This window comes from Marmota monax, unplaced genomic scaffold (assembly GCF_021218885.2).
Source record: "Marmota monax isolate L192 unplaced genomic scaffold, Marmota_monax_Labrador192_F-V1.1 WCK01_AAM20220418_F8-fsc00210, whole genome shotgun sequence".
Taxonomy (NCBI): domain Eukaryota; kingdom Metazoa; phylum Chordata; class Mammalia; order Rodentia; family Sciuridae; genus Marmota; species Marmota monax.
The window spans coordinates 424,249-439,586 of record NW_026695248.1 but is presented as its reverse complement, the minus strand read 5'-3'; the positions used below and the strand labels follow the sequence as shown (position 1 = coordinate 439,586).

The window sequence follows — 15,338 nt, the reverse complement described above, 5'->3', positions numbered from 1 at the left end:
CCCTTAAGGATCTGAAGATATTGTACACAAGCTTACACTAATTAAAACCCCTACTAGCAGGATGTAAAGTTTCTCATTTCATTCTAGCTTTGCTGTTAGTATCTATCAATATTTTTTGACCTTACCACTTTGATGGGGGAGGGTGTATAACTGATCTCCAATTTACATTTTTTTTCTAAGTCATACTATTTGGTAACCAGGGAAGGTAAGTAATTTTGTATGTAGTTTTGATTTTTTTCCCCTAGATTTTCCACTAAGGTGTATATCATTTTCGTATTCCTGCGTGGTATGGGTATGTGTGCATGTGTGTATCTTTGCTGAACACTGATTTATACAGATACACACATACACATATAAAATACTCTCATGACCCTTTGTGTGTTGCATATGTTACAGATATTTTTCTGAATTCTGTCTTCATTTTATTTATGTTTCTATGCAAAAAACCCTTCTATATATTCAGTCTATAAATCTTTCCTTTATGACTTCTTTCTTTGATTTTCTGCTTACACTTCCTGATTTTTGAGAAATTTACTTTTCACTGTGTCTCAAGTTCTTGGGAGGCTTAGAAAGAGGCATAAACCCAGGAAAAGTCTATTTCCAGGAAGACTTCACTAAATATATCTTGTTCTAAATAAAAACTCAAGGATACTAATGTAAGAAATATACAGAATATGAAGAAAAGGTAACCAAATTTCCTGGATGAATTGAATCAATGTTCACCTTTCTGTTGCTTCTGGAAACTTGAGACAAAGTAGGCAGGAATCAGATGAAACGAAGCCACACTCAACCGCCCGAGTAGGAACAGTGATGTTGGCAAGATGCCTGTTGACTTCCAGGGGAGATACAATTTTTTTTTCTTCTTTATTGGGGGGGGGGTACTGGGGATTGAACCCAGAGGCACTTAAAAACTGAGCCAAATTTCCAGCCCTTTTTATTTTTTTTTATTTTGAGACAGGATCTGGCTAAGTTGCTTAGGGCTTCTCTAAGTTGTTGAATCTGGCCTTAAACTTTCCTATTTAAAAATGTTTTTTTGATTTTGATTTTTATCACTTTTTTCTTATGGAAAATCTCAAATATACAAAAAGCAGAAGGAATAGTACATTCAGCCTCCCCCTCGGCAATTATCAACTATAAACAATGTGTTTCACCCACTCCTACCCTCCCCCACTACTCCCACCATCCAGCTTATGTTGAAGCAAGTTCCAAACATTTATCATTTCCTCTGTAAATATTTCAGTATGAGAAAGGTCTTTTAAGGACATTGTTTCCATTTAGCTACTATAAAGCCTGATGGGCTGCTATTTCAAGCAGTAGTTGCTACCTTTGCCAGGAATCAGTGGAGCCCAGTCTCCACATTGATATTCTTTTGTGTTCTATGTCCCACTGGAGTCTCCATGCTCCCTGAAATTGTTCTTTTGTTTTTATTTTTATTTTTTTTTAGTAGCAGGGACTGAACCTAGGGGCGCTTAACCAGAGCTACGTCCCCAGCCCTTTTTATTTTTTTATGTTGAGACAGGGCCTCGCTAAGTTGCTTAAGGCCTTGCTAAATTGCTGAGGCTGGCTTTGAACCTGGAATTGTTCTTGCTAAGGACAAGGACTTCCTAGTTGCCAAATTTGATGGTAACTTTTCAGTACAATCATCCGTCAGTACCTGGGGGGATCCCTCAGCATCCAGGAACCCCTTTTCCCACCAGCAAGTACCAAATCTGCAGATGCTCAAATGCCTTATATCAAATGGCATGGTCTTTGCATACAATTTATGCACATTCTCCTGTACACTTTAGATCATCTGTAGATGATTTATAGTACTTCTTACAATGTAAACAATGTAAATGTTATGTAGTACTGAGGTTTTTTTTCTTTCTTTTTTCTTCTTTTTTTGTTTTGTTCTGGGGATGGAATCCAGGGACACTTCACCACTTAACACATACTTTTATTTAGAGTCAGGATCTCACTGAGTTGCTTAGGGCCTCACTAAGTTGCTGAGGCTGGCTTTGAACTCTTGATCCTCCTGCCTCAGCCTTCCAAGCTGCTGGGGTTACAGGTGTGTGCCACTGGACCTGCTGCCACAATTAATTTTTAAGGAAAAACAACAAGGAAAAACCCCTCTGCACACGTCCAGTACAATGCCATTGTCTTCCTGGGAATTTCAACATGCGGTCAGTAGAATCTGCAGACACAGAACCTGCAGATATGGAAGCGCTGGCTGCCTGCCTGGCCCGTCAGGCCCCCCTGCCCCCATCCAGGCTGTTTCTCCTGGAGCACACGGCTACCCAATCACTCTCTGTGGTTTGGTCTCTCTCCCACTCTCTGACTTTTCCCGTGGAGGGCTTTAGGATGAAAAAGAAGTCACTCAATTCAGGAAGAAGGCAAGCAAGCAAGGACGGGACCGCTTCCAAGTTCTTCCAAACTCATCTGATCCTGGATGCTATGCACGCTAGGCTCAGGCCTCGAGAGCTTCCAAGCATTTCTGCAGCTCTGGACTTCCACAGGAGGGACGAGCCCTCCACCGCCTGTCTCAACTTAAACCAAGGACTCTTAAGAGCCTCTTTCTTTCCCTGTCCCTGCCTTAAGGACAATTTCTTCCAATGGCTGAAATATACTTGTTACAGCTGCACAGGAAACTGCACTGGGTTCATTTTTATTTAAACAGAAAACTAAACATATCCCAAGCAGCGACCGACATGAAGACAATCGGGTTACCTCATCAAAGACCTTGGAGGAGACATGCTTGTCCAAGATGGGAACGTAGGTGGGGCTGTGGGGCACCATGGTCCCTGACAAGGCGTCCATGATGGTGAGTTTCCTGGCCACCAGGCCGTGGATCTGAAGCCAGCTCTCTGAGGACACCTCTGAAAAGCTAGGAACAGAGGATTGTGGGGTTTTAAAACTTCTGTCTTGATGGGTCATGAACAATAACATAATGAAATTATCCTCCTCAAAGGAAGGCTCTCACTTGTCATCGTAGGATTGGCTTCCTTCTCGAGTCCATCTATCTGACGATCTGTCGTCTGGATACTCATTCATCAGCAGGATGCTCATCTCTGTGGAAGAGACAATGGCGGGTATGTGACAAAGTGCACAGGATCACACTAGTTCAGGTTCACACTTGTTAGGCAAGTTTTGAAATCAGTATCTGGAGTTTTAAGAGTGTACCCTTGTAGGTACTTGGTTTTATGAATGGAAAGGGATGTCACCTCACTGAATGAGGAGCATCTGGAGGGAGGGGTTAAATGGGTTGGCTAAATCCCTAAGAAATCAAATCCTAGTCATCGTTTGATAAGCCCTTTATGGACTGTGTGTGTGTGTGTGTAGCAGAGATATGAAAGGTAAGTGACATTGAGGGAAAAAATGTCACAAAGAGCAGGCCCTGAAAACAGGGTTTGATTAGGCTCTGATGAGTGACAACAGGTGCACATCAGCCAAGAGTAGGGGACCGTGTGTCTGTGTGTTTGGGATTTATTATTTAGTAACTATTTTATGTTTGGGGAAAATAATATGGGACTTCAACTGTTAAAAATTTATTATTTTAAGAATAATTTTATCAATAGGAATAAATTCCAAGTGGAAAAGTCAAGTTTTCTTTATATTTAGCCCCCAAAGGCTAACAATTTGGGTCAGAGAGGGGATCATCAGATAGCACCACCAGTGATTGATGGGAAAAAAATAAATACACTATGAAGTATAAAAGGTTCCGATTTGAAGCACAGAGTGGCCCCAAGCTGCTGGTGTGTCCTGAACCAAAGTGCAAGCAGCAAAAGTCTAGCCCAAAGGAATCCAGCACACAAAGGCTGTTGGAGCCGATTGACAGGGGAGCCCTCCAAATGGGAAGAAATCTGAGAACCTTTAAATCGTGATTCATTTTCCCCCAACATATGCCTATCCAGCTCATTCAAGAACAGGGACACGGGGCCAAAGGAGGCTGGCCAGCACATCCCGGGACGGGGACCCTCATGTACTTGCCTCTGTCACTCAGAGAAAGGGTCCAGCTGCTGGATTTGGAGAGACAGTCCTTTCTCTCACTGCAAGGTGGGCTCTTGAGGGCGGACATCTGGCTTCTAAGCAGGCTGGTTTTGGTTGATTCTGTTGGTACCACAGGAGAGAGATTAAAAGGATTTGGGGTGGAAAGAGATACTTAATTCAATGCGCCTGTTTCCCTAGATCTTTAAAAGAAGAGTGCAACCTTAGTGTCCCAATCTTCAGGGGGTGGCCCTGAGGCAAACTGAGTGCTGTGACAATGACTTGATCCCTGTATCAGAATTCAAGCTGTGCTCTTCTTGGTAAGAAACCCACTTCCACGTTCATTCACGTTGTCGGCAGGTGCAGTCCTTGTGGCTGCAGGACTGAGGTTCCCGTTTCCTAAGCCAGCAGCCTGTCTCATCATAAGGCACCTACACTGCTTTCTGCCACCTTCAAGCCAACAATGATGCACTGAATTCCTACTATGGCTCAAATCTCCCTCTCTCTTTTGCCACCAGCTTTCAAGGGATTTCATGTGACCACACTGGACCCCCTGGATATCTTGGCTTTGAGTCAATGAGACATAACCACTAGAGCAATGTCTTGTCATGTTCAGAGGCTGCAGGGTTTAGGGCAGGACATCTTTGGTGAGCCCTTTTAGAAATTCTGCCCACCACAGCTGCTGTTCAGACTTCATTTACATTGTTATTAACCCTCTGTAGGTCCCTTGACTGATGCAATGGTGATATTGAATCTGTGAGCATTAAATGAGCATGTGACAAGGTATCTTGGTTCCTTTTCATCCTTGATAACACACACACTGACTGTAAATGTGTTCTGTGTTCTTCACAAGCACCAAGGCTCTCTATAAGCGTTCATGAAAGAAATGCATCCATGTTTTCAATGAAGGAGGGGGACTCACTCTCCCCTATAAGAAATTAGATAGTGGAAGTGAAGCTTAGCCAATAATCTACAAATGAACTCTCTGCTACACAGAACAGTGGCACTTAGTGGTCTCCATGCATGGAGAAGGGACTGTGCTATCTGGTGCTCGTTGTCTTTTCTTTCTAGGCAACAAGAAGGTGAGACTGGTCTTGCGGCCTCTGTAGCCAGGAGTGAAGAAAGACACATTTTCACGGGAGCTGTGTCTGTGAGCAAGAGATCAATGACCCTCACGGGAGAGCCGAGCTCCTGTTGCTGACCTCACTGGCAGGCCACCTTGTCCACAATCACAAGGCAAACCCCTCCAGATACAAGACTGTGGCAAAAAGAAAATTAAATCTAGCTCCCAAAGGCCCCATACAAAAAGATGTCCTAGTGCCACACCCCGAAGATACTGAATAAAAACAGATTCATATAGCAGTGGATTCAAGCATCTAACTCTTCCCCAGACTCTGCTTAGCAGCTCCACTTCAGCACTCTTCTGCTTTGAAAGTGAAAATGAAATAAAAATCCAGTACCTGGTTGCCTGCCCAATACCAAGGATTTTTATAAGTGAAATGTTTTGAACAAGTAGCAAATAACAGCTCTGGAAAGACTCAGGTTTACTGGGCGAGGCAGGCAGGACTGACTGGTACTGGGGGTGCAGCCACCAACTGGCCTGGGATGGGAAGCCTGTTTTTCCCCAGGAGCATAAGACACTTCTCCCTTGTACAGGGACATCAGGAGCAAGTGGACAGGTTATTCACAAGGGACTGAGTTGTAGCTCATGGTTTGTTCCAGGATGCCTCTATGTCCTTGTGAGGTCAAGGCTGGACTCTCCTGCCTAGAGACATGAGGACCCCCAAGGGACAGCAGTGGGAGAAGCCACCATAATCTTCCCCCTGGAAGACACCTAGCATTCTGGTCTGAGGAGACCTCTGTTGCCACCTTGGGCAAAACCACAGGGACCAAAAGGAGAGCCAGAGATGCCAGAAAAACAAGAAAATAATAATACCAGAAATATACCCCAAAGGCTATAAAAATTAAACTACCATAGCAACCACAGCCCACAAAAGCAGGCCAAGGCCTACATTGCTAAATTTAAAACAGAGTGGCCACTGCCCCAAAATAAAAGACTTACATGGGATCCAAAGTCCCCCAAATAATACACAAAATGTTCAGGATACTACAATAAATCACTTGTCTTTCAAGAACTAAGAATCAAATCTTCAATAAGAAAAGAAAAAAAAAACAATATTGATGCCAGCAAGATGAATCAGAAATTAGAATTATCCAACAGGGACTTCAAAGAAGCTGTCCATTCAGATGCTTTCATGGTTAATTACTAATTCTCTTGAAACAAATGAGAAAATAGGAAAGGAAACCTCTTGCAAGAATGAAAAACACAAAAAGAGAGAAGATAGACTTAAGGCACGAAGAGCGAGCAATGAAAGGAAGGGCATTAGTTCAGATCTTGCAGCCAATGAAAAGGAAGTGAAGGAATATCATGAACAACTTGTGCTCAGAAATTTAACAAAGTAGAAGAAAATGAACCTCTTCCCCCAAACCTACTAACTTCTAACATTTAAAAAAGATGAAATAATAATTTAAACAAGATAATAATAATGTTAAAACCATTATGGAAACTGAATTCATAATGAAAAACATTCTGAAAAAGAACTCTGTAGATTTAAATGGTTCCATGATAATTTTACCAAGCATTAAAAGAATTATATCAGTTTCTTCCAGGAATAGAAGAGGAGGGACAACTTCCCAACTCACTTGATGAAGACTATATTAGCTTGATACCAAAATTGGACAAAGACATTATTAAGAAAGAACTACAGACCAATACCCTTCAGCAATTTTGATTCAAAAATTCTCAACAAAACATTAGCTAACAGAACCTAACAACATATTAAAAGAATGGCACACCAAGACCAAGCAGAAAATATTCAAGATATCCAAGGCTTCCTCACCATTTGAAATGGACATAATCAATGGAATCTGCCATATCAATAGACAAAAGAAGAAAAATCACGTATTGATGTAGAAAAGGCATTTGCCAAAATCCAGCATCCATTGTTGATAAAAACTTCCATAAAGCTAGGAATATGGAGAACATTCTCAATTTGAAGCAATATGTGCAACCACATATAGCTAAAAATCATAATGGGAAAAGACTAAATTCCTTCTTCCTAAGATCGGATAAAAGGCAAGGATGACCACTCTTATTTCAATATGGTACTGGAAGTTCTATCTATTGCAGCAGGGCAAGAAGAAGAAATAAAGTTAGAAAGATTGGAAAAGAGAAGATAAAACTCTATTTGCAGATAACATTTTGTCTATAGAGACAATAGAACTTCTAGGACTATTGAGTTCCACAAGGTTGAAGATCCACATAAAAATCCACTGTATTAGGGATATAATGCAGTTGGTAGAGTGCTTGCCTTGCATGCACAAGGCCCTGGGTTCACTCCCCAGCACCAAAAAAAAAAAAAAAAAAATCACCTGCATATTTTTACATAACCTACATGCTGAAAGTTACAACATGCTACTGCAAGACATCAAAAAAGACTAACTGAAGAGACATACCATGTTCATGGGTTGGAGCAACTGGCATTATAGATGACAGTTCTCCCCAATGGATCTGTAGGTTTAATGCTACTCCAGAAGACATCCCAGGAAGATCTTTTTTTTTTTATAAACATAGACAAACATGTTCTGAAATGTATACATACATATCAGGTCCTAGAAAAGCTACAATGATTTTGAAGAGTTAGGTTGAAAGCATCATTGGACCTGGTTTTAAAACTTACCATGTAAACACATGGATCAAGACCATGTGGTACTGGCAGAGAAACAGACAGTAGATCAATTGAATAGAATACAGAAAATAGATTTAACTCACACAAACATACCCAAAGGTTTTTGTCAAAGGTTCAGATGAATTGATTGAAGTACAGCCTTTTCAGTAAATACTTCTAAAGCAATAACTATAGGCCAAAAAGAAAAAGAAATTTGGCCTAAAACTCAAATGAATCATGGACTTATATGTAAAACATAAAACTATAAGATTTCTGGGGGGAAAAAAACCACATAAAATAAAATCTTCAAGAATTAATATTTGTTTTTAGATTTGACCCCAAAAGTAGGATCTGTGAATGGAAAAACTGATAAACTGGACTCATTGAAATCAAAAGGTTTTGCTTGGCAAAAGACCTTGTTAAGGGGATGAAAAGACAAGATACAGATAGCGAAAAAACATATGCCGAGGACATATCCCGTCTCTAGACGATATGAAGACTTCTTCTAATCAGCAGGAAAGACAAACCACTCATTTAGAAAACGGGCAAAACACAGGCACACACTAATGATGATCCACAGAGAGCAAATAAGCCCAGGAAGAGAGGCTCAACATAATTTGCAATTAGGGAGATGCAGCCACTATCAGAAGGGCTAAGATAGAAAATAGTGACAGCTCGTGCTGATGAAGGTATGGAGTGACTGGGCCACTCATTCATTGTGCCCAATGGTACAGTCAATCTGGAAAACAGTTTGGCAATATCCTTAACAATGAAACATTCGATTACCACGTGATCTGGCAAATCACACTCTTGGACATTTTATCCCAAATACAAACACTTATGTTACATAAAACTTGTAATGAATGTTCAGAAACTGCTTTATTGGTAACAGCCAGAAGTTGAAAATGGTTTGGATGTTCTTCAACAGATAAATGCTGAAGACATTTCAACTGTGGTACGTATATCCATTTCTCAGAATACTACTCGGCAATGAAGAAGAATGAACCACTGACACAGGCGGAAACTTGGGTGAGTTTCCAAGGAAGTACTGAGTGACAAAAGCCCGTCCCAAAAGGTCATACCACAATATTTTTCAAATTCCAACATTTTAGAAATAGAAACCTACTGGTTGCCAATTTAAGAAAAAAGGATACACAAGGCAGGTGATATGGTTATTAAAGGGCAATATGAAAGATTCCTCTGGTGATGAAATTCTTCTTAAACACAGATGGTCGCACACACCCCGGATAAACATAAATAAAACTGGGACAACCTATGATTTGTGAATTATATCAATGTCAGGATCCTGGTTTATTATTTTGAAAGATATTACCATTGGCGGAAGCAGGGTATAGGGTAGTTCTAGGGGAGCATGAAAATATATAATAATCTCAATAAGAATTTTAATTGAAAAACCCCATGGGGGCTGAGAGGGCTGAGGCTAGCTCAGTGGAAAAGCACACTGCTAGGGGCTCAATCACAAATACCACCAAAACAATAAAACCCACAGGTTAGGGCTTGAAAAGAAATTCTCTGTGTGTTTGGTTCTAGTCTATTTTCTTGTATTGAAGGGAAACCAGCCAAAAGAAAGAAGCCATTGTGTTCACTGATACCTGCATGGAGGCCTTTCCTCTTCTGCTGATTTGAAAGGTCCCAGGGTACTTTCAATATATTGAAGGGTGAGATTTGTGTTGATTCAACATCAGATTGAGTTTTAGCACATTTTTCTGGGGTTGCAACCATAGAAGAGATTTCCTTTTGATGCCTGTTTGTATTTAGATAAAACACAGACGAAGAAAGAAAAAGAAAAAAAATAAATAAAAAGAAAACTCCCATCAAGAAGGAAGACTTAAATAAATGCATTCATGTTGAATACTGCAAATTTAAAGAAAGGAGCCCTCCCTTATTGGAAATTAAAAATAGCCGTCTACCCCTGCCCCTGCAGAAGAGTCAGTGGGAACATGTGGCTCCCACCACAGATCTGTTCCTCACTGGGCGACCCCGTTGAAGTTACACAGTCTTCTTGAAACTTCTTCACTCTCCTTGTCTATTCCTCAGGAAATTTCACCTGTGCACCCCCAACAGGGGTTCACTTGATGCTTTGACTCTACCCCTTGTGGCTTTAAAATGCACATTTTTTTTTCTTTTTCTCAATCTTCTTTTCCCTAACCTTCTCCTTCCTGATCTCTCCTCCCTAATCTCATTTTCTCTGAATCACCTCTATAAAAGACTCCTGTTCCTGTGAATGGGCAGAATCACAGAGTCTGGGACAAGAGTCCCCTGTGTTTCTTCTTTCATAGCAAAGCAATAAACCTTCTTTTTCCTTTTTCTCAAAACCATGTACTCCTTAATGGATTGGCACCAAGGTGGGAGGACCAACTAGGTAGGGCTGATACAGGGGCTAACAGAGGGACCACCTGGTATTACCACGTCTGATTTACAGAAATCCATTTTTCTAATCATAGGGTCAGGTTGACCAGCAAGCTCTTACAAAGGCCAGAGAAGGGAAACTCCCACTGTGGACCTCCCCAACCGAGGAAGAGATGGCGGCCATCCATTCTGGGGAAGATCTGGAGCCAAGAAAGATCCAGAAATGCTTGACTATTTTCTGACACATTTCTTTCTCTGAAGCTCAGAACACAATAGCCACAGATAGGAAGGTTTCCAGAACATTCTCCCACTCTACCACTTTAAAATGTGCTCCTTCTCCTTCACCAGCCTGCCTCACACCTCACCAAATGCCCCCACAAAGCACCCACCCCATATCCTGGAATCCTTTGTGTGATGGTCCCCACAGGGTGCATCCCCTGGCAGAAAGATCAAGCGCACCTTCATGTGCGTCCCAGGTCCCCTGTGTACAACCTGTTCTCAATAGATGTTTGAAAAAGCATTTGGGGGCTGTTAAATATTTTCTTCTGCTGGAAAAACTAGAAAAAGGAAGTTTGGGATTGACCACAGATAAGAGGGCAAAATAACTTTTCCTAATGTTAAGTTAAAAGGAAGTTCAGAAGCCTGGTATCTGCAGGATGAAGGGCTATGGTTAGGACTTCCCATCACGTTAAGCAAGACTGTTTTATCATGTGCTGGACACACTCTTGTTTAATCCACCCTGGGGAGGGAACTCAGGCCCAGAAAAATTCTGTGACTTGCCCAAGGTCACCCATCATGTACTAGGGGAAATATTAAAATGTTTCTCTGTCCAACTCCAGGACCTGCTCCCGCCAGCCCTTAAAAATAACACTAAAATAAACAGACAAAAAATAAATAAAAATAAAAAGGACTTCATCCACCACTCAAATAGCAGACATAGCCAACTAACCAAGTCAACTTTCTAAGAAATAGCTGCTCTTTGTATCCTGAGATCTCAAATTTGATTAAAAAGGGTAAGAATGGATTTAAGGTACAGGCCTGAAAGTACACAGAAGGGAATGTACATTTAAGAGCAGCTCATTTGTTTGAGTCTTGGTTTTTTTTGTCTAAATTTGCTGAGTTTAGAAGATGTACCTATGTTTTCCTAAATACTTGAAAAATAATACTGTAAAATGCTTGATTTGCTAACAGGAAGACAGTCGATTTTGATGAACAAGAAATTCTGATTTATTTTTTTCTTCAATTTCTTTCCGTTTTGCTCTTAAATAAAAAGATACCCTCTTGGCAGGGTACGCTGTGACCCTGGAATGTCTGGTCACAGACCCTTGAATCATCTTAATGAGTTTCTGACACATTTCCTGAGTGTTGGGAATATATATATATATATATTTTTTATTTTATTTTTATGTGGTGTTGAGGATCGAACCCAGTGCCCCACACATGCCAGGTGAGCGCGCTACCGCTTGAGCCACATCCCCAGCCTGGGAATATTTTTGATTTGGGGTTTAACTAAGAATTAGAAATGTATTATACTATAGGCTGGAAAACAAAAACCCTCCCACTCGAGCCTCCAAGTCAAAGATGGGGAACCTAAAGCCAGGCACAGCGGTGCGGTGCACGCCTGTCATCCCAGCTGCTCAGTAGGCTGAGGCAGGAGAATCCCAACTTCAGGGCAGCCCCAGAAATTTAGTGAGACCCTGTGTCAAAACAAATGAAGAAAGAAAGAAAGAGCAATGAGGAAATGAGGCCGGCAGTGATGGACAGGTGCAGAGGCAAGTTAGGCCCTCACCAAGAGCCCTCTGCGGGAAGCCCAGGCCGGGGCCTCCTTATCTCCAAGTTAAAGCTCCTTCATTATACAGCACCTTTCAGTCCTGACACTGCTTGGGTTAGGGGACCTGTCCACACTTGATAGAGCATGAAAGTGGCTTTCTCAAGACCATGGATTGCTATTAAATTATTCTCTCTGCTAAAATAAAAAAATCCTAACTAATCTATACTATGTGATTCTTACACTAAAATAAATCTCCTGAAGCATTTTAGAGAGGGAAGTCAAGGAGAGCGAGGATAGTGTCTGCGAGGACCCCCAGGCAGGGGTCAGCGAGCGGTCCCTTGAACTCACTTGCTTTCTTCCTTCTCTCCGTTGTACCACCAGTCCATGATCAAGGACTTGGAATAAAGACTTTGCACCTTCTCCAGGTCACTGTAGCCCTGCTCCATCTCCTGAACCAAAAGAATCACATCTTCATTCTGTTGCAATGAGAAGTGAGGACATCATGAGGTTGCATCAGAGTTCCCATCTCAAACATCTCTAGCAGAAAATGGACTGCATCGGGAAAAGAAGAATCTGAAGACTTCCACGGGATTCTTATACTATATTATGAATTTCTAACTCACTTATGGACAGGTATTTCACACATAATAAACTGGACATATATGAAGTGTACGGCTTGAAGTTTCAACATTCACACCCCTGAGATCGTTATTATGATCAAGAGAAGGAATGTATCTGCCACTCCCCCTCCAAATTCTCTCCTACTCCATGACAAATCTGCCCTCCTTCCTATAACCCCTCTTCCCAATTCCTGAGAAATTTCTCATGGGCATTGTGCTATGATATGTTAATTTCAATTTTCTAGAATTCTATATAAATGGAGCCGTGCTGCAAATGCTCTTTTCTTGTGTGGCTTCCTTCACTTGGATAATCATTTTGAGATTCGCCCATGCTGTAGCATGGATCAAGAGCGCATTCATTTTGTTGCTGAGGATGATCCCATGGTATGCTAAATATCAATATTTATCCATTTGCCTGCTGATGCACAGGTGAGCTATTTCCAGGATTGGGCTACTGTCAATAAAACTATAAATTTTTGTGTGCAAGCCTGTGTATGGACATCTGCTTCCATTTCTCACGGTGGGAACTAGAAGTAGAATTGTTGGATCATACAGATGCTGATGTCAAAATTCTAAGGAAACTATCAAAGTATCCCAATATGGTTGTTCCATTTACGTTCCCATCAGTCATGCATGAGAGTCCCATTCCCTCCACATCCTTGCAGATGCAAGGTCGAGTCAGCCATTCTCATTTAGCATCCTGCATGGGTGTAACAGTATCCAACCCCACCAGCAGTGTGTTGATCTTCTAGTTTCTCCTCACCCTTTCCAGCACTCTGTTTTCTCACAGTTTTTGATTTTTTGCCATTCTGAAGGGTGTGCAGGGATGTCTCATGGTGGTCCAGTTTGCATTCTTCCAAGGCTAATGATACTGAACCTTTCATGAGCTTATCTGACACCACGATCCTCCTCTATGAAGTGTGTGCACGTGTTTTGCCTATTTTCTGATGGGATGTTTTGCTTTTTACTGTTGAGTGCTGAGAGTTCTTCACACCCTTTTTTCAATATGTCATTTGCAGAGACCTTCTCCAAGTCTGCAGCCCACCTTTCACCCCAGGGCATACAATAATTCAAGAAGCACACTCCTATATAGAAGAGCATTCTTTTTAAAAATTTTGTTTTTAGTTATTGATGGACCTTTATCATATTTATATGCAGTGCTGAAAATCGAACCCAGTGCCTCACACATGCCAGGCAGGCGCTCTATCACTGAGCTACTAGAAGGGCATTCTTAAAGTATATACCCTTTGGCCAAGATTGAAGGATTGGCAAATAGAATCGTACTTAATTTCCCCTAATAACCCCTGAGAACTTTTTGCTTTTTCAGATGGTCACATGGTCACATAGTCTGAGAAGTCAGGAGACAACTACCCTACATTGGAAATTTTTGAAAGTATCACAAATATGGGTATATAGCAATGGTTAACAAACATCACACATGAACCCCAGGGACCCTTGAATGTCCTAAAGTTTGACAAAATGTTGATGGTTGTTAAATTTGAGTGATGGTGTTCTTGGGGTCCTTGCACTTTGAGACTTTTGAAACTTTCCATAATAAAAAGTTTAGAAGAAAACACATTACCCTAAAATTCCTGGGCCTCTGTGCCCACAGCCTAATTTAGAGTTCCACAGTGGCACCCTGGAGTTTGTGCCCCAGTTCAGATGGTCCTTGGGGATTGAACCCAGGGACATTTTACCACTGATCTACATCCCCAGCCTCAGCGCCAGACTAACTGGGAGATCTGGTTGCAGAATGGACACCCAGTGTCTGGAAGGACTTGGAATCAGTGGCTCTTCCTCCACTCTCCATGGGAAAACTTAACCAGAGCATATGGGAAGCTGGGAATCACTTTTTAGAAGCCACATTGAGAATCTAAGGGACCCACTCTGGAATCCTGATGGCTAGGATATTCTGTCCATGGGTTTCCACAGTAATTTAAGCCATATAAGGCACAGTGCCTCCCCACCCTTTTGGAGACAGGGTCTCACTAAGTTTCTTAGAGCCTCACTAAGAGGTTGAGGCTGGTCACGAAATTGTGATCCTCCTGCCTCAGCCTCCTGAGCCGTTGGGATTACAGGCATGCACCACCACATTCAGCCCTTGAGCCACTTCTGAGAAATGCTGGTATACTTGTTAACCAGTTTGTTGGCTTGATTTGGTTTTCTCTGTGGTTACTGTTTTTTACTAAGGTACTGACTGCCCCTGCACCTCCACCAGTCATGTTAAAATAAATGAACACTCTGTGCTTAGCCCATCAAGCTCTTACCTGAAGAGCCTCCTGAGGAATGGGATCCTTGCAACCAAATTTATAAGAATGGAAATCTCCTCCCGTCAAAGAAGCAAGCTCTTGCAAAAATTCATTCGCAATCTTGTCATTGTAATTGAAGGAAATGGTGTAAATAGGAATTTTCTGGAAAACTTTGACTTGTTCTATCACCATCTCAGGTGGCTGAAATAGAAAAGAGAAAGGAAAACAAAGATGTGGGAGAACCCTTGCTATTTGTCATAGAAAAATACTGAAATAGTGATTCTTCACATAGGGATAATGGGCTTTTTGTAAATGTGTCGTTTCAATGCAATGAAGGGACACCGCCAGACAGTGAGAGCACGTAGACCAATATGAGGCCCTTGTCCTCCCAGGTCTCGCACTTCAATGGGAAGAAGCAGCACGGAGAGAGATTTGCTTAGCCAAGTCGCTCAACTTGAGGTGCTCCTAAGCTCAGGGTCCCTGTGAAGATGCAGAATCGCGTGTAGAATACGCTAACGTCTGTTTTATTTGAAGAAAGAATCTCTATATAGATACATTTCTGTCGGCCTAACATAAACTGGTGGCCTCGGTTGCCTCCTAGCTGGTGCGTGGGGTGAGGGGGAGAACTTTCCCCATA

The 15,338-nt window shown here is 41.7% G+C and overlaps 1 protein-coding gene across 7 annotated transcripts in view; it reads right to left on the bottom strand.

The window, feature by feature from the left end:
- The window catches only part of Vwa3b (von Willebrand factor A domain containing 3B), a 256,834-nt gene that overhangs the window by 72,606 nt on the left and 168,890 nt on the right, over positions 1–15,338 (bottom strand). For all 7 annotated transcript variants that reach the window (XM_058578290.1, XM_058578291.1, XM_046440342.2 and 4 more), the window contains 6 exons: positions 14,720–14,902; positions 12,181–12,308; positions 9,305–9,456; positions 3,967–4,086; positions 2,960–3,047; positions 2,707–2,863 (listed from right to left, as the gene is read on the bottom strand). In XM_058578290.1, coding sequence (XP_058434273.1) covers positions 2,707–2,863; positions 2,960–3,047; positions 3,967–4,086; positions 9,305–9,456; positions 12,181–12,308; positions 14,720–14,902 — 828 coding nt within the window. The remainder of the gene's footprint in view (positions 1–2,706; positions 2,864–2,959; positions 3,048–3,966; positions 4,087–9,304; positions 9,457–12,180; positions 12,309–14,719; positions 14,903–15,338) is intronic.